This window comes from Phalacrocorax carbo, chromosome 5 (assembly GCF_963921805.1).
Source record: "Phalacrocorax carbo chromosome 5, bPhaCar2.1, whole genome shotgun sequence".
In the NCBI taxonomy this organism is placed as follows: Eukaryota; Metazoa; Chordata; class Aves; order Suliformes; family Phalacrocoracidae; genus Phalacrocorax; species Phalacrocorax carbo.
The window spans coordinates 42,276,844-42,299,597 of NC_087517.1; the positions used below are offsets into that span (position 1 = coordinate 42,276,844).

Sequence of the window (22,754 nt, forward strand, 5' to 3'; positions counted from 1 at the left end):
CCTATTAGTGCCATAACTTCCTATTGCCTTTTCATAAGCTGAGAAAAGAAACCTAGAGGCCAGTTGTCACATCGAGGCTTTTATTCTTTTCACCTTTGCACCACTTCTTAAGGAAAACACCACCACATCAGTGATCGAAATTTATTATGAGAAATTTTTTATGTTTGAAAAAAAAAAAGTCAGAAACACATGAAGATCTAAAATGTACTTCAAAGCTAACAAGAAGTGTCAGCCTCTACTCTAGAAATAACACTAGCACATGCTCTTAAAAAATAATTAAGACAATCAACTACAGCCTTAAACCTGTAATAAAGGCAGTCATTTGGAAGCAGTACAATGGAAATCAGAAAGCAAACACCTCAGTCTATGTATCTTAACAAAACACCCCAAAATCAGCAGCAGAACACACTACACTAAATGCACTTTTCCAGCAGCCTGGGAAACGTCAGAGGGACCAGATTTTGCTCTGCCCCCTGTGGAAAGCTTTTGTGTTGGAGCCTTGTGACAGCGGCAGTGCCACCTCACACACTGCCGCTCCAACCAGACTGTGCGAGCTTCATCCCTGGGGTGCAAAAATGGCAATTCCTCCACTTTTTCTACTTGGGGACTTCCCCTCTGATTCTGCAGAACAAGACTGTGCTATGAAAATCCTCTGGCCTCTCCACATCACCCCCAGCTAGACGGGGGTTCTGTGACTGGTACCAGGAGACGGCAAAACAAAGGAGAACACACAGCCAGCCAGATCGCAAGTATTTTGACAATCCTATTATCAGGGACAGCCAGGAGGAGACTGGGTTCGGCATATTCACCTAATGGATATGTGCTGATTTTCGGCAGTTAAAACAAGTTTGACAGTTCAACCTTCCACAGTGCTATCAAAAACTGAACCTGCATGAAAAAGGGGGGAACTCAAACTGTCTTTGGGACAGAACATACAGAGACAACATGTGGTTAGTACATCAAGTCAGCTACTGGTACAGATCAAAACAATTTTTGGCTCCTCCTCCCCATTTAAACAGATTTATTTTTTCTCAGGCAAAGGCAGGCACGGGGACGAGTACAGTGCACGCTGCAGCTGCTGCCAACAGCTGTAGCAGGCCCCGTCGTAGCTACAGGATTTTATTTTTTTAAGCTACAGTGCATAAGAGTTCACATCCCAAATTGAAAACAAAGCAAACCCCAAAATAAACCTCACTGTCTTACTAATTAAAGGGATTTTTTCCTTCAGGAAGGCTGACATAAACCACTGCTGTGGGGTTAAGAATATATTTTTAGCACTCAGTCCTTCCAACATATTTACTGAGAAAGTGCGAGCAAGCCAGAGCCCGACTACCCATGCAGCATCCTTAAAAGCTCTGTCTAGGAAGCAGGTTTTTCACATTACTTTATTTGAAGTGCCACAGGACATTCACATAAAGTAAATTTCAATAATACAGAAATTTCTTCTCCAGCACCCAGGATTTCATTCCTTGTACAGCAGCCAGTGTCTGTGGTTGTATTCAGCTTGCCTTGTTAAGCTGGGTCGGGCACGGACACCCAATGCGACAATAAACAAACAAGTGCAACTAGATATTACTGATAATCTAAAAAAAAAAGGGGGGGGGGCCTAATAAATTTTCAGCTGAGGTTTAGTGCTCTGACAATGAGAGTGCACTGCGGTGTCTGCCATGCAGCAGTAGCAGGATGCATCTGAAACACAAGTTATGTGAACTCCAGCTTTCCCCCACAAAGGCCTGTGCAGAAACATATGACCGCATAGCATATCACAAGAACAACAGTTTTTCTTTTGTAACTGAAATATTCTAGCAGATTTCAATAAAAATTGTAACAGGTATACCTGTTTTTATTTTAAGAGATCTGACACAGTATTAAAACCACACGTTTTTAACTGCCATTGCTGACCTTTCCACTTACTTCATAGAAGTGGGGGGGTTTGTCTGGGTTTTCTTTTTGGTTGTGTTTTTTTGGTTTGGTTTTTGGTTTTTTTTTAACCATCTTGCAGATTACCTTGTGATTTAATGGTATTCTTTATAAGATAACAAAACCCTGATCTCAACAGTGAAAGGCTTAGGGAGAAAGAACGGATTTTGAAACCAAAGATAAAACAGGTATTTCCAAGTTAACAGTCTTCACTTTACTCTAGGAAACTGTGGAGAACAGGGCTGGAAAAGCAACATGCCTCCTGCTCAGTATATTGTGTTTCGGGAATTCCAAAGCTGGTTTAATACAGAAGCCTTCAAACCAAGCAGATGTGCTTATTATCCATACATGCAGGAGAATAATGGGACAGACCTTTGTCTCTAGTTATAACTCTACAAGTGATATATTCCCAGTAGTGAAGCCTCTCCATTCCACATTTTTCTAATGTTCTTCCATGTTTATGGATAAACAAAACATTGTTTACCCTAAATACTAACAAAAGCCAGCCAGGAAAACCCAAGTAATTTTATAAAATCGGTGGTTTGGGTGATTCAGAACATCTGAAAGACAAGTCTCCAAACCATTTAATATAAGGGAGAGCTGACAGGGTATGTATCAGCTGGCTCCAATTAACACTTCACCTTTATCACTTGCAGAAGTATTTCTTTATGGGCTGAGAACCACCCATTACTCATGCATCTGCTGACTCACAGAAATATTAATCAGCCTTTAAAAGGTGGTGTTGGACCATGTTATGCAAATTACTGCCAACTCATGGAGGAAGGGGGACCACAGTTAACGTTAACAATTTCACAATATATATCTCTGTGAATACAAGAGAATTTCCAATGTAAAATAAAGTCTGAATCTACAGTTCTAGGAGCTCATACTTACTTATGTTAAAACGCAATTCTTCCAGTTACTAAAACACTCAGTAAAAATGGCAAAAGAATACAGTTTTCAGGTAATCCATATTGTCCAGCTCATTTTCCTCTTATTCAGACAATAAGATGAATATCTCATGACAGTTTGCTCACCTTATATGCCTTGGTGCTGGCCTCCAGTGAAGGTGCATAGTATTTACATATGGTTTGGGACTGGCCAGTTCACTGGGGCAGCAGGTTATCAGGACACCTAATGGAGTAAGAATACCCAATCATGCTGCCCTTTCCTCTGGTAGCAGCTGTAGAACCCATCTAAGGCTAAGAAAAAGGTGAAAAGGCACACAGCAATTTTATGCATGATCATACTGCTAGGCTGCATTACAAAATTAAACACTGGACACGAGCCTCTGTTTTTATAAAAAAAATGGGACAGCAGACATTTACGAACTTGAAACATTAGCTTCTACTCATATCAAATTGCCTTCCTCCTTCCACTGCTGCCTCAGAGACAGCTGTGGCAGATGCCTCCAGGCCCCATAATGCTGCCTCTATGCTGGCCAGATGCTTCTCACAAGATAATTTTAATTAAACCTGCTCATCATTACAGCTGACATACATGTGACATACTATAGGCCAGTCAGCCTCACTTCCATCCCCAGAAAGGTGATGGAGCAGTTCATCCTGGAGGTCATTTCCAGGCATGTAGAGGACAAGAAGGTTATCAGAAGTAGTCAAATGGATTCACCAAGGGAAGATCATGCCTGACCAACCTGATAGCCTTCTATGATGGCATGACTGGCTGGGTCGATGAAGGGAGAGCAGTGCATGTTGACTATCTCAACTTCAGTAAGGCATTTAACACTGTCTCCCATAGCCTCCTCACAGGCAAGCTGAGGAAGTGTGGGTTGGATGAGGGGACAGTGAGGTGGATAGAGAACTGGCTCAACAACAGAGCTCAGAGGGTCGTGGATCAATGGAGCAGAGTCTGGATGGAGGCCTGTCACTAGCGCTGCTCCCCAGGGGTCTGTGCTGGGTCCAGTCCTGTTCAACATATTCATCAATGACCTGGATGAAGGGATAGAGCGTAACCTCAGCAAGTTTGCTGATGATACCAAGCCAGGAGGAGTGGCTGATACACAAGAAGGCCGTGCTGCCATCCAATGAGACCTGGACAGGCTGGAGAGCTGGGCCAAGGGGAACCTCATGAAATTCAACAAGAGCAAGCGCAAGGTCCTGCACCTGGGGAGGAACAACCCCATGCACCGGTACAGGCTGGGGGCTGAACTACTGGAAAGCAGCTCTGCTAAGAAGGACTTGAGAGTGCTCGTGGACAACAAGCTGACCCTGAGCCAACAATGTGCCCTTGTGGCCAAGGCGGCCAATGGTATCCTGGGATGCATTAAAAGGAGTGTGACCAGCAGGTCAAGGAAGGTCATCCTCCCCCCTTACTCTGCCCTGCTGAGACCACATTTGGAGTACCGTGTCCAGTTCTGGGGCCCCCAGTTTAAGAAGGACAGGGAACTGCTTGAGCAAGTCCAGCGGAGGGCTACCAAGATGATCAGGGGTCTGGAGCATCTCTCTTATGAGGAAAGGCTGAGAGACCCGGGTCTGTTCAGCCTGGAGAAGAAAAGACTGAGGGGGGATCTTGTCAATACTTATAAATATCTGAAGGGTGGGTATCAAGAGGATGGGACTAGGCCCTTTTCATTAGTGCCCAATGACAGGACAGGGGGCAATGGGCTCAAGCTGGAACACAGGAAGCTCTACCTCAATATGAGAAAAACCTCCTTTCCTCTGAGGGTGCCAGAGCAGTGGCACAGGCTGCCCAGAGAGGCTGTGGAGTCTCCTTCCCTGGAGACATTCAAAACCGCCTGGATGCAGTCCTGTGCCCGCTGCTCTAGGTGTATCTGGTCAAGCAGGGGGGTTGGACAAGATGATCTCCAGAGGTTCCTTCCAACCCCTGCAATTCTGTGATTCTGTGATGTTCAGCGTGCCCTGTTCTATTCCATATATGACATATACATACCAGTAATTGTTTACATCCTGGTTTCGAAATAGCTAAGCAAGGTGTAGATATACAGACTCATTTGTCATCCATAACAGCCTAAAGTGATTATCATCATTGGAAATTATGCCAAGGCTACATTGGAAAAGAAGAAGAAAAATCACTCTCAAACTATGCTAACTGTTTTATGGCTTTGAGCATCATAATACACAACAAGAAAGAACAAAGTTACTAAGCAAACGGTTCGATTAACAATGCACAGCCAGCATTGCAGTAGAAATCAGCATTATCTGAAAAAAACCCACAGACCACAGGCTGCCTTTCACATGAGAGGTGTTTTTGTGGGTTTGGTTTGGTTTTTTTTTTTTTGAAAGCTCACACACTGTCTGCAGAAACTAAACCAGCAAACTCAGTCCTGTCCAGCTGAGAAATGGAGGACAGTCTTGGGGGGGATGTCTCATAACATGATTTTATGGTCATCCCAACATACAAGTATTCATGCCAATCAGTAGCATCTCTGACTACTAGAACAATTCACCTGATCCACTTTTAAATAATTCAAATAGTTACAACTTTTTCTCCGTTAAAAAATATAATGGAACACAAAACCAAAAAGCACACCACCAGCAGGCAGTCACAGAGGGCTCTCAACAAATTACTGAATGAAGAAGTCTCTGCCCAGACAAGTCTCTGTGAAGGAAAAGTCTGAGATAAACACAATGAATAAGAAACCCACTATGGATTGTAGGCTGAAAATTGTGCCTCTGAAGTAAACATCTACTCAGGATAATATCTAACACCTCAGCAACTGAAAATCTCTAATCACTCTATAAGTCCTGTACCATTGCACCTTAAAGTATCTATTACTTGCCCATTCACAATGTTTTGTTCCTCAGTAATCCTGAGTTTTACCCCCTATGTAGACAACCTGTTTCACAAAGCTTGGCCCTCCATCGTTCCCAAGTATTCATCATCTGCTGTGCTAATTCACACCGGCCATGAAGCTTACTTTCTTGCAACAACCTCCTACTAGAAGACTTTTCTGAGCATGATAATAGCCAAGAACTTGAAATACAAAATAGCTCTACTTCCCTATTATCCTTCAGACTTCATCATCATCTGCTGTCCATTAGTCCAAAACCTGCTCCACTGAGGAAGGAGAGCTGAAGTTCTAATTCTTTTTATTATTTAAAATAGACATACACAAGCTTGCATTTAATCTAAAAACTATCACTAAAGGGAGAAGTACCACCACTTTAGCACACTTGTCCCACCAAGCAGACACTGCCCTCAAAATTCATTTACATGTCTCCAAAGTATAAAATATTGTAGAATTCTCATGGGGGGAACAACCAACCAAAAAACAATGTAAAGAGACCGGTTCTGCTGCTTATCCAACCAGACAACTATCATCCCATGCATCCCAAAAGATGCTACAAGAAAAAATTACCTCCAGAATGACTGGCAAGCTGGACAGCTGCAGCCCAAGAATAGTAAATACAACTAAAGTTAAGGGCATTTTCATCTGGAGAAAAAACAAGCTTATGACAGTTGAAACACAAATTGACATAGATAAACAGTTCGTCTGCAGAGTCATATGCCTTATCTTTCATATTAAATAGAGAAGTCACTATAATGCTATTGATCATTTTCACCAAAAAAAAAGGAATTATGCTCACCAGTTTCAAAAGGAACTACTGGGAACCACATTTTTAAAAATGCACCTGGAATTACAAGGTTTTCTGCAGAATCAAAAGAATAAATCAATGTAAGTTTCCAATACATTGATGTAGACACTGTATTTGAAAGTCAGCATCTTAGCCTGTTAACACAGTACAGATATACAGTAAGCATCATTTTAAGTATTAAGTTAACATGAAAACATTTGCCAACTACATCCACAGAAAGTCGGTCATCTACTCCAGAATATGAACAAGACATCTACCACCATTACAGACAAACACTCATATTAAACATGCCATAACACTGCAGTAAAAAATTCTGAACGCCCCTGCCAAAAATCATAGGAAGATTGAGCCCCTCAAGCTATGTTAAAGGAGACTCTTTATCAAAAGAGCAATACCTAAACCTGAGCTGAGCTACTCCAAAACACAAAAATCCCCCACCTCCCCTTAAACATAAAATCAACAATAAATGAGAAATATGATGCCGTTCTTTCAGTGCTCCTTCAGCACAGGATGTTTTCTCCTTGCAGCAATTCAAAGGCCGTTGAAGTTCTTTTCAGTAATTTCCAAATTATTTCCAGAAGTGATTTATAACATGCCCAGGGACAAAAGCTACGAACAGCACAAGAGTCTACTGAAAACTTAAGCTTTGTGTTTCATTTTTCATGTATCCTGTCCTAATAGCAGGACTAGAATGTGCTGAACACATCTGTACAACTCCAGTCAGATGCCTGAGATGTCAACAAGAATACCCCAGCTGGGTTGTCAGCCTCCTGCAGGTTCAGAAGCCACAATTCAGTAGAGTTACAATGCAACTGCTGCAATTCTCAAAGAATATCCTATACTTAAATAATCTCTCACTTCATATGACATTGAACAGCCTTAGTTTCTATCTCAAAAATCTGCTACAGAAATTAAACGACATGCTCATTCCTCAAGATTCAGGTGACCAGAAACTCAAAGATGTCAAACGCTGTGCTGTAATTCAAAGTGCATTTACATTAATTGTCTCCACTTTGTGTATTCATTATTGTGTCCCAGAAACACTCCTCAAATGTCTTCCCACCATCTCTGACAGAAATGCTAAAAAAATACCCCCCAAAACCCAGCAAACCAAACAAAAAACCCTTACAACCACCTCGGGTCTCAGGGTTTTAAGCTTAAGTCATCTGCTGCAAAAAAACCAAGACATTAAAACAGAGAAAAGGAGAGTGCTAAAGGACTTATTTCAACACCCATGAACCTTCAGCTAATTTTATTGGTTCTGCAATCATATTTTCCTGGGTTTGGCCTGCTGGGTGCATATTCTAACCAAGCAAACATGAACAAGAAATGAAGGTGGTAGAACCGACATGATTTCATGATCTGGAGTTTAAACACAAGGGCTTTTATAACTCAAAACTTCCCTGCCTTCCAAGCCCAGAAAGAAAGACACAGGAACAGAAAGGAACAAAGTGCACCGACTCCAAAATTGTATTGCAGAGCTCACTAGCCTAGATGCAACCATAAGATTATTTAATATACACAGGAATGTGGCTGAAATAAAGACACCACAATCAGACTTCTATTTAATATATGTATTTATATATTATAGAAAAATAAGTGTATAAAATATATTATATGTAAATAAGTTATACATAACATGCCCAAAAAAAAGGCTAAGCCATAAAAAAGGGAATCTGGGGGGAAAAAACCCAACCAAACAAACAAAAAACCAAAACCCCACCAACCTTTCTCCGAGTTTGGCAGAAAAGGTTGCAAGAGCTGACAGATAAGCTGAATTCTAGCGGTCTGAGTGCAAGCATGGCCTTGGTATACCACGGAAGCCCTTTGTGGAAGTTACATGAAGCTCCTTGAGCTCTCATCCAACACTCATGGCTTGTTAGTCAAGTATTTATTAGAGGTAGGCCCGTGAACAACTGAAAGAATATACAGAATACAATTTTTACGAACCTGAACAGGAAAAAATACATATATTTTATGATTTTGCTGTGATTTCTGTCCAGTTTTTACTGCAGTTCTGCAAGAAACACTTCCAGCATCCTCCCCCAAGGACTGATGGTGTTGCCAGAGCTGTTTGTCACACTGATACAACTGTGGAGGACAAGGGACAGCCCATGTAAACAGAAAAGGCCAGCAGTGTTTGTGATGACTGCAGTGACACATTCCTAGGATTATTCTGCAAGAAAAGGACACAGACCAGGTCCAAAAAGAAATTAACTTTTTATTTTAATTTGAACCATGTAATCCTGCTGTAACTGAGTGCATGCACTATGCAAAAATGGTGGTACTGGGAATTTTACGTACTGAATGATTTTGCAAAAGTCACTCGAGTTTTGCTGGATAACACAGTGTTCTCTTGCAGACTGAGTGAAGGAACAGTTAAATTCCTCTTTTTTCCTCAAGTGCATCAGTGTCAGCTGTGTGAGTGGGCTGGCGAAGGAGATGGTATGCAGACATTAGAGCAGACAGGAGGGCTGGAAAAGCCAATGCAGAGTAAGACAGTCCTATACCCAAACACTTTCAGAAACCACCAGCAACACACTTGCAGCGCAAGCAGCAGTATATTTTGGGACAGGATACTGACTTTGAAGAAAACTAGAACCTGTTTTCAAATCTTGTGGAAACAGGATTACACACACTTTTTTAAGTCAGTAGTGCGCAGTAACCAGCTCCATCACCCACTACTAAAACCTGTCAAGCCCCCAACATCGAACTGTTTTAATCAGCGGTACATTCACACAAAATAGGTATTGTGCCTCCTTCATACTTTATCCACACTAAATATGGGTAACATTACATTGACCACAGGGGATGTATCAACCTGGGGGCCCTAAAAATACAAACTAGCATGCATGCTCGGATCACACTTGATTTCTTCTTTATTTGGGGATGGAAAGGGATTTGTTATCAGTCAATTCCTTACATACTTTGCGAGGGTAGAGGTTAAGGCAAGCCGTGACAGGAACGTACTCCATAAGTATAAAGAAAGGAGCCTCATCCCAACACCTCTTCTTACAGGAAAGAAGGATTGGGGGTTACTGCAGAAAACCTTGACACACATTGCCTACGCTTCTATCAAAGTAACTTTCAGGAGTGACTAAGATCAATTTCCTTCAGTCTGCTTGTTTCTTTTCTAAGTCACCTGAATAAAAAGATTCCTAGGTGAAAGCCCACAATGTGCCTACACCCACATTAAGGACCTACAGGGGTTTCATAATTAAGTTTGAAAGATATAGTGTGCTTACATTAAATACTAACATATATGACTGGGAGTACATAATCCACAAACACAACCAAACCTTCATTTTCATGAGAAAAGGCATATAATCATAGGAGGGAATTAACATAGTATCACTTCACAGTTACCTAGAGCAAAACTGTAATTAACACAGCAACTAAATCCCCCTTCATCCTGGATCTCTTATTCTAAATGCAGGTTTCTGTTTCCCCTACCAAACTCCTTCCAGTAAAGTCCTACTTCCCAGGTGCTCCCGTGTACCATGTGGAGCCCCCAGGACAGCGACTAACAGTTATATTTGTTCTGCAGGTGTTCCAGTGGTTGTGTGAAGCAGAAACAGATGTTGGCAGAGAGACAACTGCATCACCTGGCGCAGCAGCAGTATCACCTCCTTCCTGCCACCGACAGGGATGAACAGCCAGCTTAAGGAATTGGGCTGGGAATGGATTTCTCCAGCAAGGGAGCAGATGAAAAGGGCTAATGAAAAGAACTACTAGGCTTCCCAGTCTCAGATAAAAATCATTACCAGCTCCTCATTCCTTGCAGACCTTCAGACTTGATTCAGAACTTAATCAGGGACAAAAAGGTCCCGCAAAATCAAGCATTGGTATTTTACTGCATGCAAATCAGGAACAGCTTCAAATGCATGAGATAAAAACTGCTCATAAACAGCTCTGGTGAAATCCATCCCACAGAAAATTTCTCTTCCTTAAACAAAGCATCTAGTGCAGATAATAAAAATACTGGTGCTACTCTGGCTGAGTCTTATGTGGAAGGTTCTGGAAAAAATCATGAGCACTACTGGCATCCTGCTCATCTACCCAGGAAGACCTGGATCAGGAACACTTCAAGTGCAAGAAGCATCTATTGAAGCATCTGTGCACATCAAAAAGCATCTATTTGAAAGATGACCACTTCTGAAGGACACACCTACAGCTGAATGACAATAACAGACCTGTACTTTAATTCTCACTGCCCTTCAAGGTAAGATGATTTGTTTCTGCTGGTCAGCTGCAACAATGAGTAGGGTATTTTGGGTTGTAAGCTGTTCTTAGACAGACTGGGAGATCTAATAAAAAGATCTCTTTATTTTGATTTAGGCTTGGTTATATTCCTGGCTCCTCAAAGTCCTTTTCAGAAACTGCTTTAGCTAGAAAGCCACAGCCAGGCTCCAGCTCTCCTCTGCCACCCAGTCCCACTGCTCCTGACCTTTGAGCACCAGGACTGGCATTGGGAGCGGGAATTCCAGACACCTTCCCAGCAGACCCAGCCTGCAGGACCCATAACACATGGTGCCAGCTGCACACCATGCCTACCTGGCTTCCCTATCGCTTCCTTCACTTTCTGTTTGCAAACAATTTAAGAGGGAGACAAAATTCAGCACCAAAGCTCAACCACTGAAGTGTAATTTAGCAATCACAGCAGAAATACACAGAACTGAGGACAAGGCAACACAGCACAACCTACCTTTTGACAGAAAACATTATGTCTGTCCAGGACCTCTGATATCTAAACCAGTAAAATTGAATGACACTGCTTGTCAGACTAGAAACTCTGCAGCCTTACAGCATTGTTATAAAACAGCAGCCCATCTACTTTTATCTTACAGGCACGAATGAACTGAAAAACTTTTGGATTCCACAACAGTACCTTTTTTTTTTTTTTTTTTTTTTTAAGATTTTGAATTTGGGATTCTCTCAAAATGCTTATCGGAAAAATTTCTTCCATTATAGCAGTTCTTCTCAGTGGAAGAAGATGGCAGTTAGAGTAAAAACAAGTCTTAAGATGACTGCCATGCCCTGTGATCAGCCTCTACTTACCATTAAGTCCCCTCCCTGCCTCAGGTTGAAAATAGAGTCAGTTCAAAGGGCTGGAGGTCAACTGCATTAGCAGGTAATTCACTCGCACACAGAAATCAGAAAGCACATGTAAGCCTCTGCTGCTGCAGAGCTTCCACAAACCAAGGTGCCTGACTGGAGAGCTAAAGCAGGCGGTAATATTACAAGACGGTAATAACCACAGGAACGCCTAAGTCTGAACATAAAGCAAACCAGCTACATGATTTTGCTGTTGCACTCCCCACCCATTATATTCACAAGACCATGAGATAAAAAGGGGCAAGAAAAGGTAAAGATTCCCACAACCAAGTTTTCAATGCAGCTAGACATACAGTATTACCATGCCTAGGGTACATGCACAGTAAATAACCAAGCCCACTTACAAGTCTTTATACACAGAGAAGGCGCCAAACATAGATCTCGCTTATCTGATCTAAACCTACTCTTTTCATAGTCTATTTAAACAACTTCATAACAACTTTGCCTTGAGTCACCCAGGAAACTTTGCAGGTAGCTAAACTGAAAATCAGGAATTTCTTCAGAGCGCTTCACGTCCCCTCCCAGAGGGTCCCACCCCACCTAACCTTGAACCTGAAGTTCATCTCTTCGTTCACAGCAATGTTATAACCTCAAATATCATCATCTGCACTAAGCACTGACTTTTCAGCTAGCTTAAAAATATCTAAGAATTTCTTTAGTCATAAGACATGCCCAGATATTTTTAAGAGATTAAAACTGAACACAAGAGTAATATTATTTTACCCAGAACTGCTCGCATTCAGTGGCATTCAGCTAAGGCCCAGGTTACCCCATGCCTTGAGAACTACAGGCTATGTCTGCCATCAACAAGAGAGCCCCAAGGGCCAAGCACTGAGAAGAGCCAGCATTATCCTTGTCGAAACACAGTTCCCATGCTGCAGTTCTCTTGCATTAACCCAGACCACATGAACAGCACTGAAAACTAACCACATCTCATGTTTCCAAGCTTCTGCTTTCTCACCAGTACCCAAAACAACGAGACATGGTTCTTTTGGCTATTTAGTGAAAAACACCACCTTCATCTACAAGGAATGAAGATGGGAGCCTGTGTAAAATCATGGATTGGTTGGGAAAGGTACTTATATGTATTTATTTTCAACCATGCAATACTTGCGGCAACAAGGTTTTCCATAAGGAACTAGGAAGAGAATTAGAAACAACCTAAGAAATAAACTTCAAGGCAGGCATTCTAACCAAGTACTTTAACAGAGACACAGGACAGCCAAAGAGGAGGGGACGAGAGGTTATACACAGTGAGAGCAATACCAGTGACAGCCAGTAGCGATCTGCCATACTGGACTGTGACGAAGAGCAGCCTGACCAAGGAAACCAACACTCTGCAGCAAGTATGTGGCAAAATGGGTGATCTTCAACTAAAGTCAGGTTGGGGGGGGGGAATCAAATTCCTCTCCAAGTCCTGAGCACAATCCCCTCAAAGTTGAAGAACAACGGACATCCAATTTTAACAGCTTTAATAATTAAAACTACAGAGAAGTTCAATTCTGTATTGTCCATGAGCACAAAATAAGATTTTCCCCTGCAGGACACAGACATCGACAGAAAAGCTGTTGTCTTGCCAACATAAATATTTCTGTATCGCTGAACAGAAGAGCTTCTGAATTAGGATGTTGCATAAGGAACAGTTATGTCAACATCTCAGCTTCACAGGCAGTATACCCCTGATACAAATGCAGTAACAGCCCTGGAAGAGCAGGAGATGCTTCAGGCAGTGTGTCATTCTGACACTCATCCCAAAGAAGGCTTTGGTTTTCAGGAGCTACGGAGAGACCATAATCTCTGCAAGAATGCTCCATAATAGCAACACTAGCAGTGCTAAGGGCCAACGATATTTCAGGGTTCAATCTTAAAAAATTAAAAAAAAAAAAAAAAAAAAGGTGCCACTTAATAGTGAGAGTAAGCAGTAACTCAATAATTTAATATCAAGACAAAGATGAAACATCATGCTCTTCAGACCCAAATAACGTATGCACCCACAGAAAGCCGTAGAGAAACTAAGGAGTGAGTGCATCTTGACAGATGCATTACATATCCTTACAGTCACAAACACAACTGCACTACATGGTTTAGCACCCTCCTTTTAAAATAGTTTTCCCTTATGTTTAATACATAAGCACTGCCATTAAGCGACTGTTTGCATGGGAATAAGATGAGGAAAATTGCACCAGTGTTACAGAATCCTCTTCTCAAAAACCACACAGGTATATGTATATACACACTAAGTCCAGGACAACTAAAACAGTATTTTTAGGAATCCAGATTCTCTATCAAACCAGCCAGACGAGCTGACTGACAAGTACATGCAAACAAATAAAAAGGCATTATAAATACTTTGGAAGTGCCAAGAGTTGGCAGCAGCCAGTACAGCCAGTATTTGAGCTCGCCTTCATATCTAAGTTACAAAACATCAGCATCTAGCACTTCCAGGAAGGAAAGATCTGGTACGGTGCTTCATTCACAAAATGGAAGCAGAGCTCACAGGCATTCAAACCACACTATATCTTGGGCACTGCAAAGAACGAGAATCCTTTGCTAACACCAGGATCTTTCCAAGAAACTTCCACATTATTTCTTAATAAGGACCTCCAAGGCTGAAATTAACTTCACCAAGCTGAGGAGTTGAGACACATCATCAGTTCCTCTAAAATAAAAGTTGTTTGATGTAACCAGAACTGACATTGCTGAATTTTTATACTGTATTTAATAGTTCTCTATCTGTAAGCTAGTGAAAATAAAAGTTACAAATAATGGGTCTCGGGTAATTTACAAATAACATGTCCCATATCACTTAGCTATAACTTTGTATACCACCCAAGTGGAATATTTACAACCAGGAAATACAGGTGTGCCTACCTCATAAATCACTGTTACTGTATCTGACATTACGGCCAGATCCTATGCGGGTTCCTCATAAAAATCTTTTTGTAATGTCTTAATACACTGAGAGATTTACTCTGTGTTATAACTTCAGACAAGTGACCTTTACATCTTCATCTGTGGAACCACAAAGGAAGCCAAACCATATGAAAACAAGTACTATCCATGAAATTAATGTTAACTTAAGTGAACCCACACCACAAATATTCCTTCAAATTAGACTGATCAAGATTTTCAAGACTATTATCCAATGCAGAAACTAACCCTCCTGACGAATGCACTGCCCCAAGTCCCTGCCTGTTCCAAACCGATTACAGCTGTAACTGAAGATCAACGGCTGCAGCATGGGAAGCCAGGTCTCTCTGCCTTGCTCGCCCTCTGATCCCCAAAGAAAACCTCAATAAATAACAAGGCCCGCCACTGAAGTTTTATTAACGTCTTCTGTGATTAGTTTAAAAAAAATGTAGGAAGCTGCATTGCACTGCATGGTTATTATCTGGATGGTATTTGTCGCCTGTTTTCTTGTAAGAAAACATTTGGTACTATTTTGTCAATAAAGCAGAAGTATTTGTCAAACACTGTAATTATATACCAGTCTGAAACATCAAAATCATCAAACGCCCTATTTTAAACTTCCATCAAGATAATAGCTTTATGTTGGATGCTTTTCATGAACAGAATAGATGATAGTTTCTCAAGTTCAATATACTGCCATTTCTTTTTCCTCACACATGAAAAAGCCCATTCTGTATTTTTTGGCAGAAACTGCCTTTCACTGTGTGTTTACTGCAGTTGCCTAGGGGAAATCCTAACACCAATTATCAAAAGCAACATTATTACATTAATGGTCTGCATTAATGACTTTTTTTAACCCTCTGCAGCTCAAGGTGAAAATGCATATGCAGACATTTGAAAGCAATTTATTTGCACTCGCTCTCCACTTTCCAACTATCTATTTCTAAGGTTATAACCATGCCAAAGAAAATGATAGTTACATGCTATTTCGGCTATCATCTTACACAAATTATTTGGTAACTGGATAGCTGTACTTTGGCAATCAGCATTAAACTACCAGCGGTCATCGTCAGCACAGCAGTATCAAAGTTAGCCGTGCAGAAGAGCGCCAAACTGCTCATTCAAAATATACCCAAGTGATTCTCCAGTGTGAATGCAATTCTACTAATGAGCTGGTGTTGTGTAGCATGTGACCTACTGCTTTGAAACTACATTTTGTCAAACTGAAAGGTCTGGCTGCTCAACTACTGAAGAAAATAAGGGTTCAGCATCTGGTATGAGTGATTCCATTTTTTAGGGCAAAACGCCCATTCCATCCAGTGAAGAATTGTTAATGGCTGAACCAGCAAAGTCTGAAGTTCTCTATTTGCAGCCACTATGAGCAACTTAAACCCTTCCTTCGGTCTCAGTAAAGAGCTCACATACTACCCCCACATACAGACCCCACTTCTGAAAAACCAAATGCTGCGTCTTTAACTCCAGACTCACTAGGATTAGGAAACAGTTCCAGAGTAACCTTATCCTTCTTGCCACATTGATCACCCCCAAATTCAGGCCAAGTTGTTAGGAGGAAAGGAACCAGGATATCATGTCTTAAATGTTTCTCTTCCTTGTACAAACTGGGGTTTGGTCATCTACATGAGCTTCACCAGATCAATACAACACCATTACATACAGAAGTAAACCGAGCAATAGGCAGATCTCTGGCAAAACAACTATGCTAATTTCATTTACAGAGCTTGGTTTGTGAGGGAATGGAGATGAATGCCTGCACAAGGCTTTTACACAAGTATTCGGTGATCTGTCCCAAGAAGTTACCCACTACTGCCATTAGGCGTTTCATTGTTGAGTTAATATAGAACAACACTAAAATTCTACATTTCTTTTCAATTTTAACAGAAAAACAAAGACCATGACTGCCAGCATCTGGCATACACTTCAATATTGTGAAAACATTAATCCATCTCATTCTCTAATTCAGCCAGTGACCTTAATACCAGTTCAGTTCTTAATCATCTGGCTGTATCAGTGCAGCTGGCATTCATTTTGCTCAACACAAGACCTACCCAATAAATAATAATAAAAACCGTCTTAGATAATGCTTAACCCCAATTGCAATCTATTTATCTGCTAGATTTTATTTTCATGGCAACGTCTAAACAACACTCACTCACAATAACTGAAACAGCTAGAAGAGTCCTTGAAGACTTTTAGACCATTAAAGAAAGGGAATCTCCAATGTTGAAAAAGAATATGCTTGTACCGGCACATCCCCAACAACCTTCAGCTACAAGACGGGGAACGATGCTGGACCATTTCCAATACATTTACATCACATTGCCCAAATTTCATGTGCTCCAAAGCTTTGCCTACTCACCCATGTAAGTGCATAGAAAGTTTAGTGGGCTGGTCCTGGAAATGCCAGCAGCATACAAGAGTGGTGACTGTACCAGTGTAAGAAGCAAGAGATGACACAGAACTAGCAAGTATTATTTCAAGTGAAGCTTTTCAAGAGAAGACTGGAGGCCTCCAAATGCGATCGCTCGTCAGTTTCCCTCCACTTCCCATGGTTCTAAACTGCAGAGAGTTTGAGGTAAGAGCTTAAAACTAACTCCTCTCAAATGTCGGGGGGGCGGGATGGGCGGGAACGGGAACTCAAAAGAGCGGTTTATCATATTATAACAATAATCCTTTTGATAGCCTATAATTCTGAATCACAAATATCCTTAATGTATCCTTAAAAGGAGTTATTTAAATGAAGTTATCTCAAAACAAAAGCACCAAGTGAGAACCACTGAAAAAGAAACTGCTATTTTCAAACCCCACTGCCCCAGAGCCACATCCTCCTCTTCCAGAGCAGCAATAGTTCCGCTCATTATCAAAGAATCATGAAGACTTCAAGGGGAAAACAGTTTAGATGAGAAACAACATTTCCCTTGACAAGTTTCCTAAATAATTTGAAGGCAAAAATAGCTTCTCTTGCTCCTCTGACTTGAAGTTTATGGAAGTTTCCCTTTTTTTTCGGGGGTGGCTGTGGCAAATATATAAGAACTTTTCTTGCTTCAAATGAATGAATTTACAGGTTGGAATACCACAGCATGACTACTAAAATCTGAGACAACTGAACTTCAAACTTAATTACTTAAAATATTTAGATGGAAAAACACTCTGACGTTAGAATAGCAGCATTGGTACAAAACTAGTCTACTTTATAATGATTATTTCAAAATGGACAAAAATACTTTGGTGTTTTTAACACAAAGCTAGCCACAAAAAAAAAAAAAAAAAAAGCAGCAACTTACTAACGTCACCTCCACAGTCTAGAAGACATTACATTAGCACACTGCAGCCCTTGCAAAAGTAGAGACCATGAACAATATCCACAACATAGACACTGGCCTGGCAGGCAGATAGGCCACTTCAATCTTCCCCACCCCTACCTTCAGCTTTTCTTCTTTTAAAGTTAACTTGTACAGGGAAAAAATTGATCAACACTTACGTGTCCTGGAACCATAGTTCACCTTAGCTGGGAAGCAGGTGTCTGAATCCCCTGTCCCCACACTACTAAAAGCTTTGGGAATTGTTGCTTTCATGGGACTTGAGGCGAACAATGCTGCAGCAAATGGGATTTGTAAGTAGAAAAGGAAAAATGCTTGATGCCCAAAGCCCATTTACTGACACTGTGAAGAATAACTTTTAAAAAATCAAAATAAAATCAACTTTTACCTATTTCACAGCATAAGTGAAAGTCTGTAACATGAAAAATGCATAGATTTAAATCTTCTTTATTCTTTTGATTTAAAAATTCCGTAACTTCAGCCTGTTCAAAAGTATACTACCTGACTAAGGTAGTTAAGGACAGATTTTCAAGAAATATCATCCTCATCATATATTGCTATATCTAGATGATTCTTTCAAGTTGAAAATGCCAACAGGTACACAGTTTAAAACTTCTATTTTCTCTACAGACCTTAGGCAGACCTTGTGTAGAAAGTACTAAGTAACTTGTACACAGCACCAAACGTGCGGAATACCAGTGGCACAAGGGAAGCGAGTTTCAAGCAATGAAACTTCTGTTCGCAACTGGTTACACAAGGAGAGGAAAGACCGAACACATTAAAATCAAGATTCCACCTGTCTCCCTATCATTACTCTAAGCAGAAGATTGTGAAGTGCATACCAATTTCATATCAACTAAAGATGCAAAATACACAAGTCCTTGCTGAATAGCAGCTAGTTCCAGTCTTACAATATTAAAATGTATTTGGCATGCTATCATGTAATGTCTCATGAAGCTTTTCTTCCTGAAGAAATAATACGGGAAATTAAAGACAAAATAGTTTAAACTTACACTTTCTGGGGAACACCAATAAGGAACAGCTGAAACTGTATTTTTTCCTGATAGCAAAAACCATAACTGCACTTCTCCAGAAAAAAAGAGACAGTGGCAGAGCACACCAGACCTGCTAACCCGCAACGCAAGCCTGTGACACCACTACCAACCTGCAGCCACATCGCTGGTCCCAAGACGCATTTTCTGGAAAACAAGCCTCAAAGCTTACTTTCACCAGTTAAATTTGATACTAGCACGTACAAGAGAAACCTCTCTGGAATATCTTAATGCCACGTATCAATAGTTACTGATTAACTGAAATCTTCAACTTATCCCAGGCTGAAAGGACTGTGCTCCGAGTATATGACTGTACACTGTTAAAATAGAGTAACAGTTTAAGCATATTGGCACAGGACAGGCATAAATAGTTGTATGAAATAACTCTCTGTTGTGGTTACCTCAAACTTTAACCAAGGTCAGACCACAATTTCCGTCAAGATTATTATAAGCCCACATGAATGCCTCTACATCAATAAAATATTACAACCCTCAGTCACTAGGTCTAAATATTTGGCTTTGCTCCTCATGCCTCAAACTCTGGGCACACTCCACTCACAGCAGGACTCCTGGATCCGTAACGGGCTGGTAACACGGCGAAGCACCTCCTGCTATTGCTTCCTTGCAATAAACCACCCTGGCCCAATTCTACAATATCCTCTGCTGTACCTGTGCCTTACAGAAAGCTTAACCTTTCTAACTGAGAACTGTATTTTGAGAGAAGCAGAAACTTACAGATCATTTGCCACTTTGATAAGCACTTAGTGCTCAAAGGCTACTGTAATTACTAGTTAAATGTTTCATCACAGATACCTATTAAGGATTTGAAAAGCACAGCTAGGCAGAAAGCATGCGGTCTTATAATGAAACTCCGCAACCAGCATTTCTGGTTTAACATGTCCCAGTCAATGATACCCTGATCCTTTCAGATCTCACAGGAAGCAGCTAGTCAGCTCTTGACTTCCATCCCACAGTAAGGTTAATTTTCAAGTTTTTCTTGTATCCTAGGGATTCACAAACCCCAGAATTCCCAGTCTGATTTCCACCTAGCATTAACAACACTTTAGCTAGTTAAAGATTTGTACGCAGCTATATAAAATAATTCAAGGAGCACGGCTTCTGAATTCATACTGGGTTTTTGAAAAAATATCAAACTCAGTTAAACTGATCTTCTGTGACAAAAAAAGGTTTAGGATTTACAACACATTCACAGCAGTATTCACCCACTCCTCCAAAGCAAGCAGGTATATTTCTGACCACCATAACTGGTCTAATTCTAATTACAAAAGTCTTTCCAAAAGGTGAAAGACTCGTTGCTGCACAGTACTAGGCCACCCAGTGACCTATATGCAGTAGCACTGAAGTTCAGCTTCCACTCCATAATTAAACGAGCTAGACTTGCCTCACTCAGCCATCCTAGAAGGCACAATGAATCAAACCAGAGAGCGCTTTTTAGCTCAGGAGGCACACAGCCCAACCTGTCCCCATCACAGCCGCTTGACAATGCACCTGAGGAGAAAGCTCTAGCACACACTTAAAAACACACCACATCCACCACTGCGCACAACCGCCGCGTATCCCAGTGCAGCATATCTCCCTCTCTGCACGCATAAATGTCATTTTACCCCCACCACCGACGCCGAGTTTTGGAGCAAATACCCCCAAGATGAGACAAGGAAGGGCACCTTTGTGCGGGGACCCGTTGATGCTCTCGGAGCTAGACTGCATGTCTGCGGTGGCTCTCCTGAGGCTGCTAAAATAAACCCTGGATCTGGAGAAGCTGCTGCGGGGGGACCGCCCGTGGGGGCTGCCGAAGAGAGCGGCGGTACCGCCGTCCTTGCGGGCGAAGATGCTGCTGAAGAAGCGCAGCAGCCGGCGGTGCTCCTGGACAGCGGAGGCGGGCCCCAGCCGCTCGGAGAGCCGCTGCAGGTCGCTGTTATCCAGAGTCCGGTTCTTGCTCTTGCTCCGCTCCCAGCGCTCCAGCCGGGAGAGGGGGTCGGCCTGGCTCAGCACCTCGCCCACGTCCAGCGTGTTGCGCTTCTCGGGGGTAACGACGGGGGTGGCGGGCGCGGGCGGGGACCCCCGCGTCCCTTGGCTCGGCGGCGGCCCGGGGAGGCAACCGGAGCTGCTGTGCCGCCGCACCCGGCCCGGCCCCCGCGCCCCCGGCTGCTCCCCGCCGCCGCTCCAGTGCCTGAAGCTGAAGCTCCGCCGCAGCAGGCCCGGCTGCCGCCGGGGGCTCTGGCCCCGCTCCCCCGACGGCGGGCCGCGGGCCCCCGGGCCCCCCTCTTCATCCTCCTCATCGCGGGACGCCGCGGCTCCGGCTCCGTCCCCGCCGCAGGTGGCCGCCGGCGGCTCCCGGGCGCGGCCCCGCTCCGGGGAAGGGCAGCCCCGCGGCCCGCCGAGGGGCAGCGGGGCCGGGAAGGGCCGCCCGCCTCCCCGCCGCACCTTGAGGCGGCCCAGCTCCAGCTGCCCGGTGCTGAGGGTCCTGAAGTTGCGGAAACCGCAGGGGCTGGGGACTCGGTCCCGCTCCTCACCGCCTCCCTCCTCCTCCTCCTCACCCTCCTCCTCCTCCACCAGCAGCAGCCCGGCCCTGGTGAGGCTGGAGGAGCCCGGCGGCCGGCTCCCCCCGCGGCGGGGCAGCTCCGGCCCTGGATGGCCGCCCTCCGGCCCCAGCAGCTCCTTCTTCACCATGGTCACGGAGATGCGGTACACGGTTTTCCTCTGGGGGGTCCCTCGCTGCATCCTCTCCGGGGAGGCGGCGGCAGCCGGGGGCTCGCTGCTGTCCAGAAGGTACATGGCTGTCCCCGCTGCTCGGGCGGCGGCGGCCGGCCGGGAAAGGGAGGTGCGGGGTGGGCTTCTGGGAGCGGCGGATCGAAATGCACGACCCACAAAACACTGCAACCCGATAAAATAAATAATAAGAAATCCTCCCGGTGTGAGACCCGGCTCGGGGGGGTCACCCCGACGGGGGTGCCGGTCACCGGGCGGGCGGCCCCCGCTTCAGCGGCGCCTCAGCACCGCTCCCCGCCGGCGGACGGCGTCCATGTCGGGGGCAGCCCGCCCCGCCGGCCCCTGCCCAGGAGGCGCCCGGGGGCGAGTCACATCCATGCGGCCACCGCACGCATCCTCCTGCGGATCCCAAAATGCATTGCCGGGGAGAAGCGGGTCCGGTATTCACGGGATTAGAGCCGTAGCAGCCGCCTTCAAATTCATTGTTTACAGCACGGGTGCACGTTTGCGGGTCTGGCGTCCTCTTTTTTTTTTTTTTTTGTGGGTTTTTTTCCCCTCTGCTGGGTAAACCCGATTAATGTCCGTCCTCGGGAGGGAGGGGAGGCGGGCGGCGCCAGCCCGCTGCCCCGGTCGGGGTGGAGAAGGCCCCGTCGGGAAACGAAAACGCCGCCGGAGGAGCGGAGCGGCCCCGCGGCGCACGCCCCTGGGCGGGCAGGGACGGACGGACGGACGGACGGACGGCGGGGAAGGAGGGGGAAAGGAGGGAGGGAGGGAAGGACGGCGGGGAAGGAGGGCGGGCAGCGCCGGGCCGCGGCAGCCCGGTCGGTGCCAAGCGCCGGGCCGGATTCCCGCCCGCCCAGGAGCGGGAGCGATCGGCGAGGCGCGATGCACGGGTGGGAGGAAGGCGTGTGCCGGCCCCACTCACCGGGGAGAGTGAGCTGTCCCTCTCACACCGCTTCTTTCTCCTCTTCCGATTCTCCCCTCCCGAGGGTAGAGGTGTATAGCTACACCTCACGCTTCCCAGCCAACTGTCCGAGGGTTGAGCCAGGCCCACACAAGGACAAGGTGAGCACCGAACTCTGACCAAGATTTAGACCCCACCTGAGCTCAGT

At 44.0% G+C, this 22,754-nt stretch overlaps 1 protein-coding gene across 1 annotated transcript in view; it reads right to left on the reverse strand.

Moving 5' to 3' along the window:
* LOC135313422 (arf-GAP with GTPase, ANK repeat and PH domain-containing protein 2-like) overlaps positions 1–22,528 on the reverse strand; it is a 47,518-nt gene extending 24,990 nt beyond the window's left edge. Inside the window, exon 1 of the mRNA XM_064452171.1 lies at positions 20,598–22,528. Coding sequence (XP_064308241.1) covers positions 20,598–21,708 — 1,111 coding nt within the window. The 5' untranslated portion in view covers positions 21,709–22,528. The remainder of the gene's footprint in view (positions 1–20,597) is intronic.
* Positions 22,529–22,754: the final 226 nt, after the last annotated feature.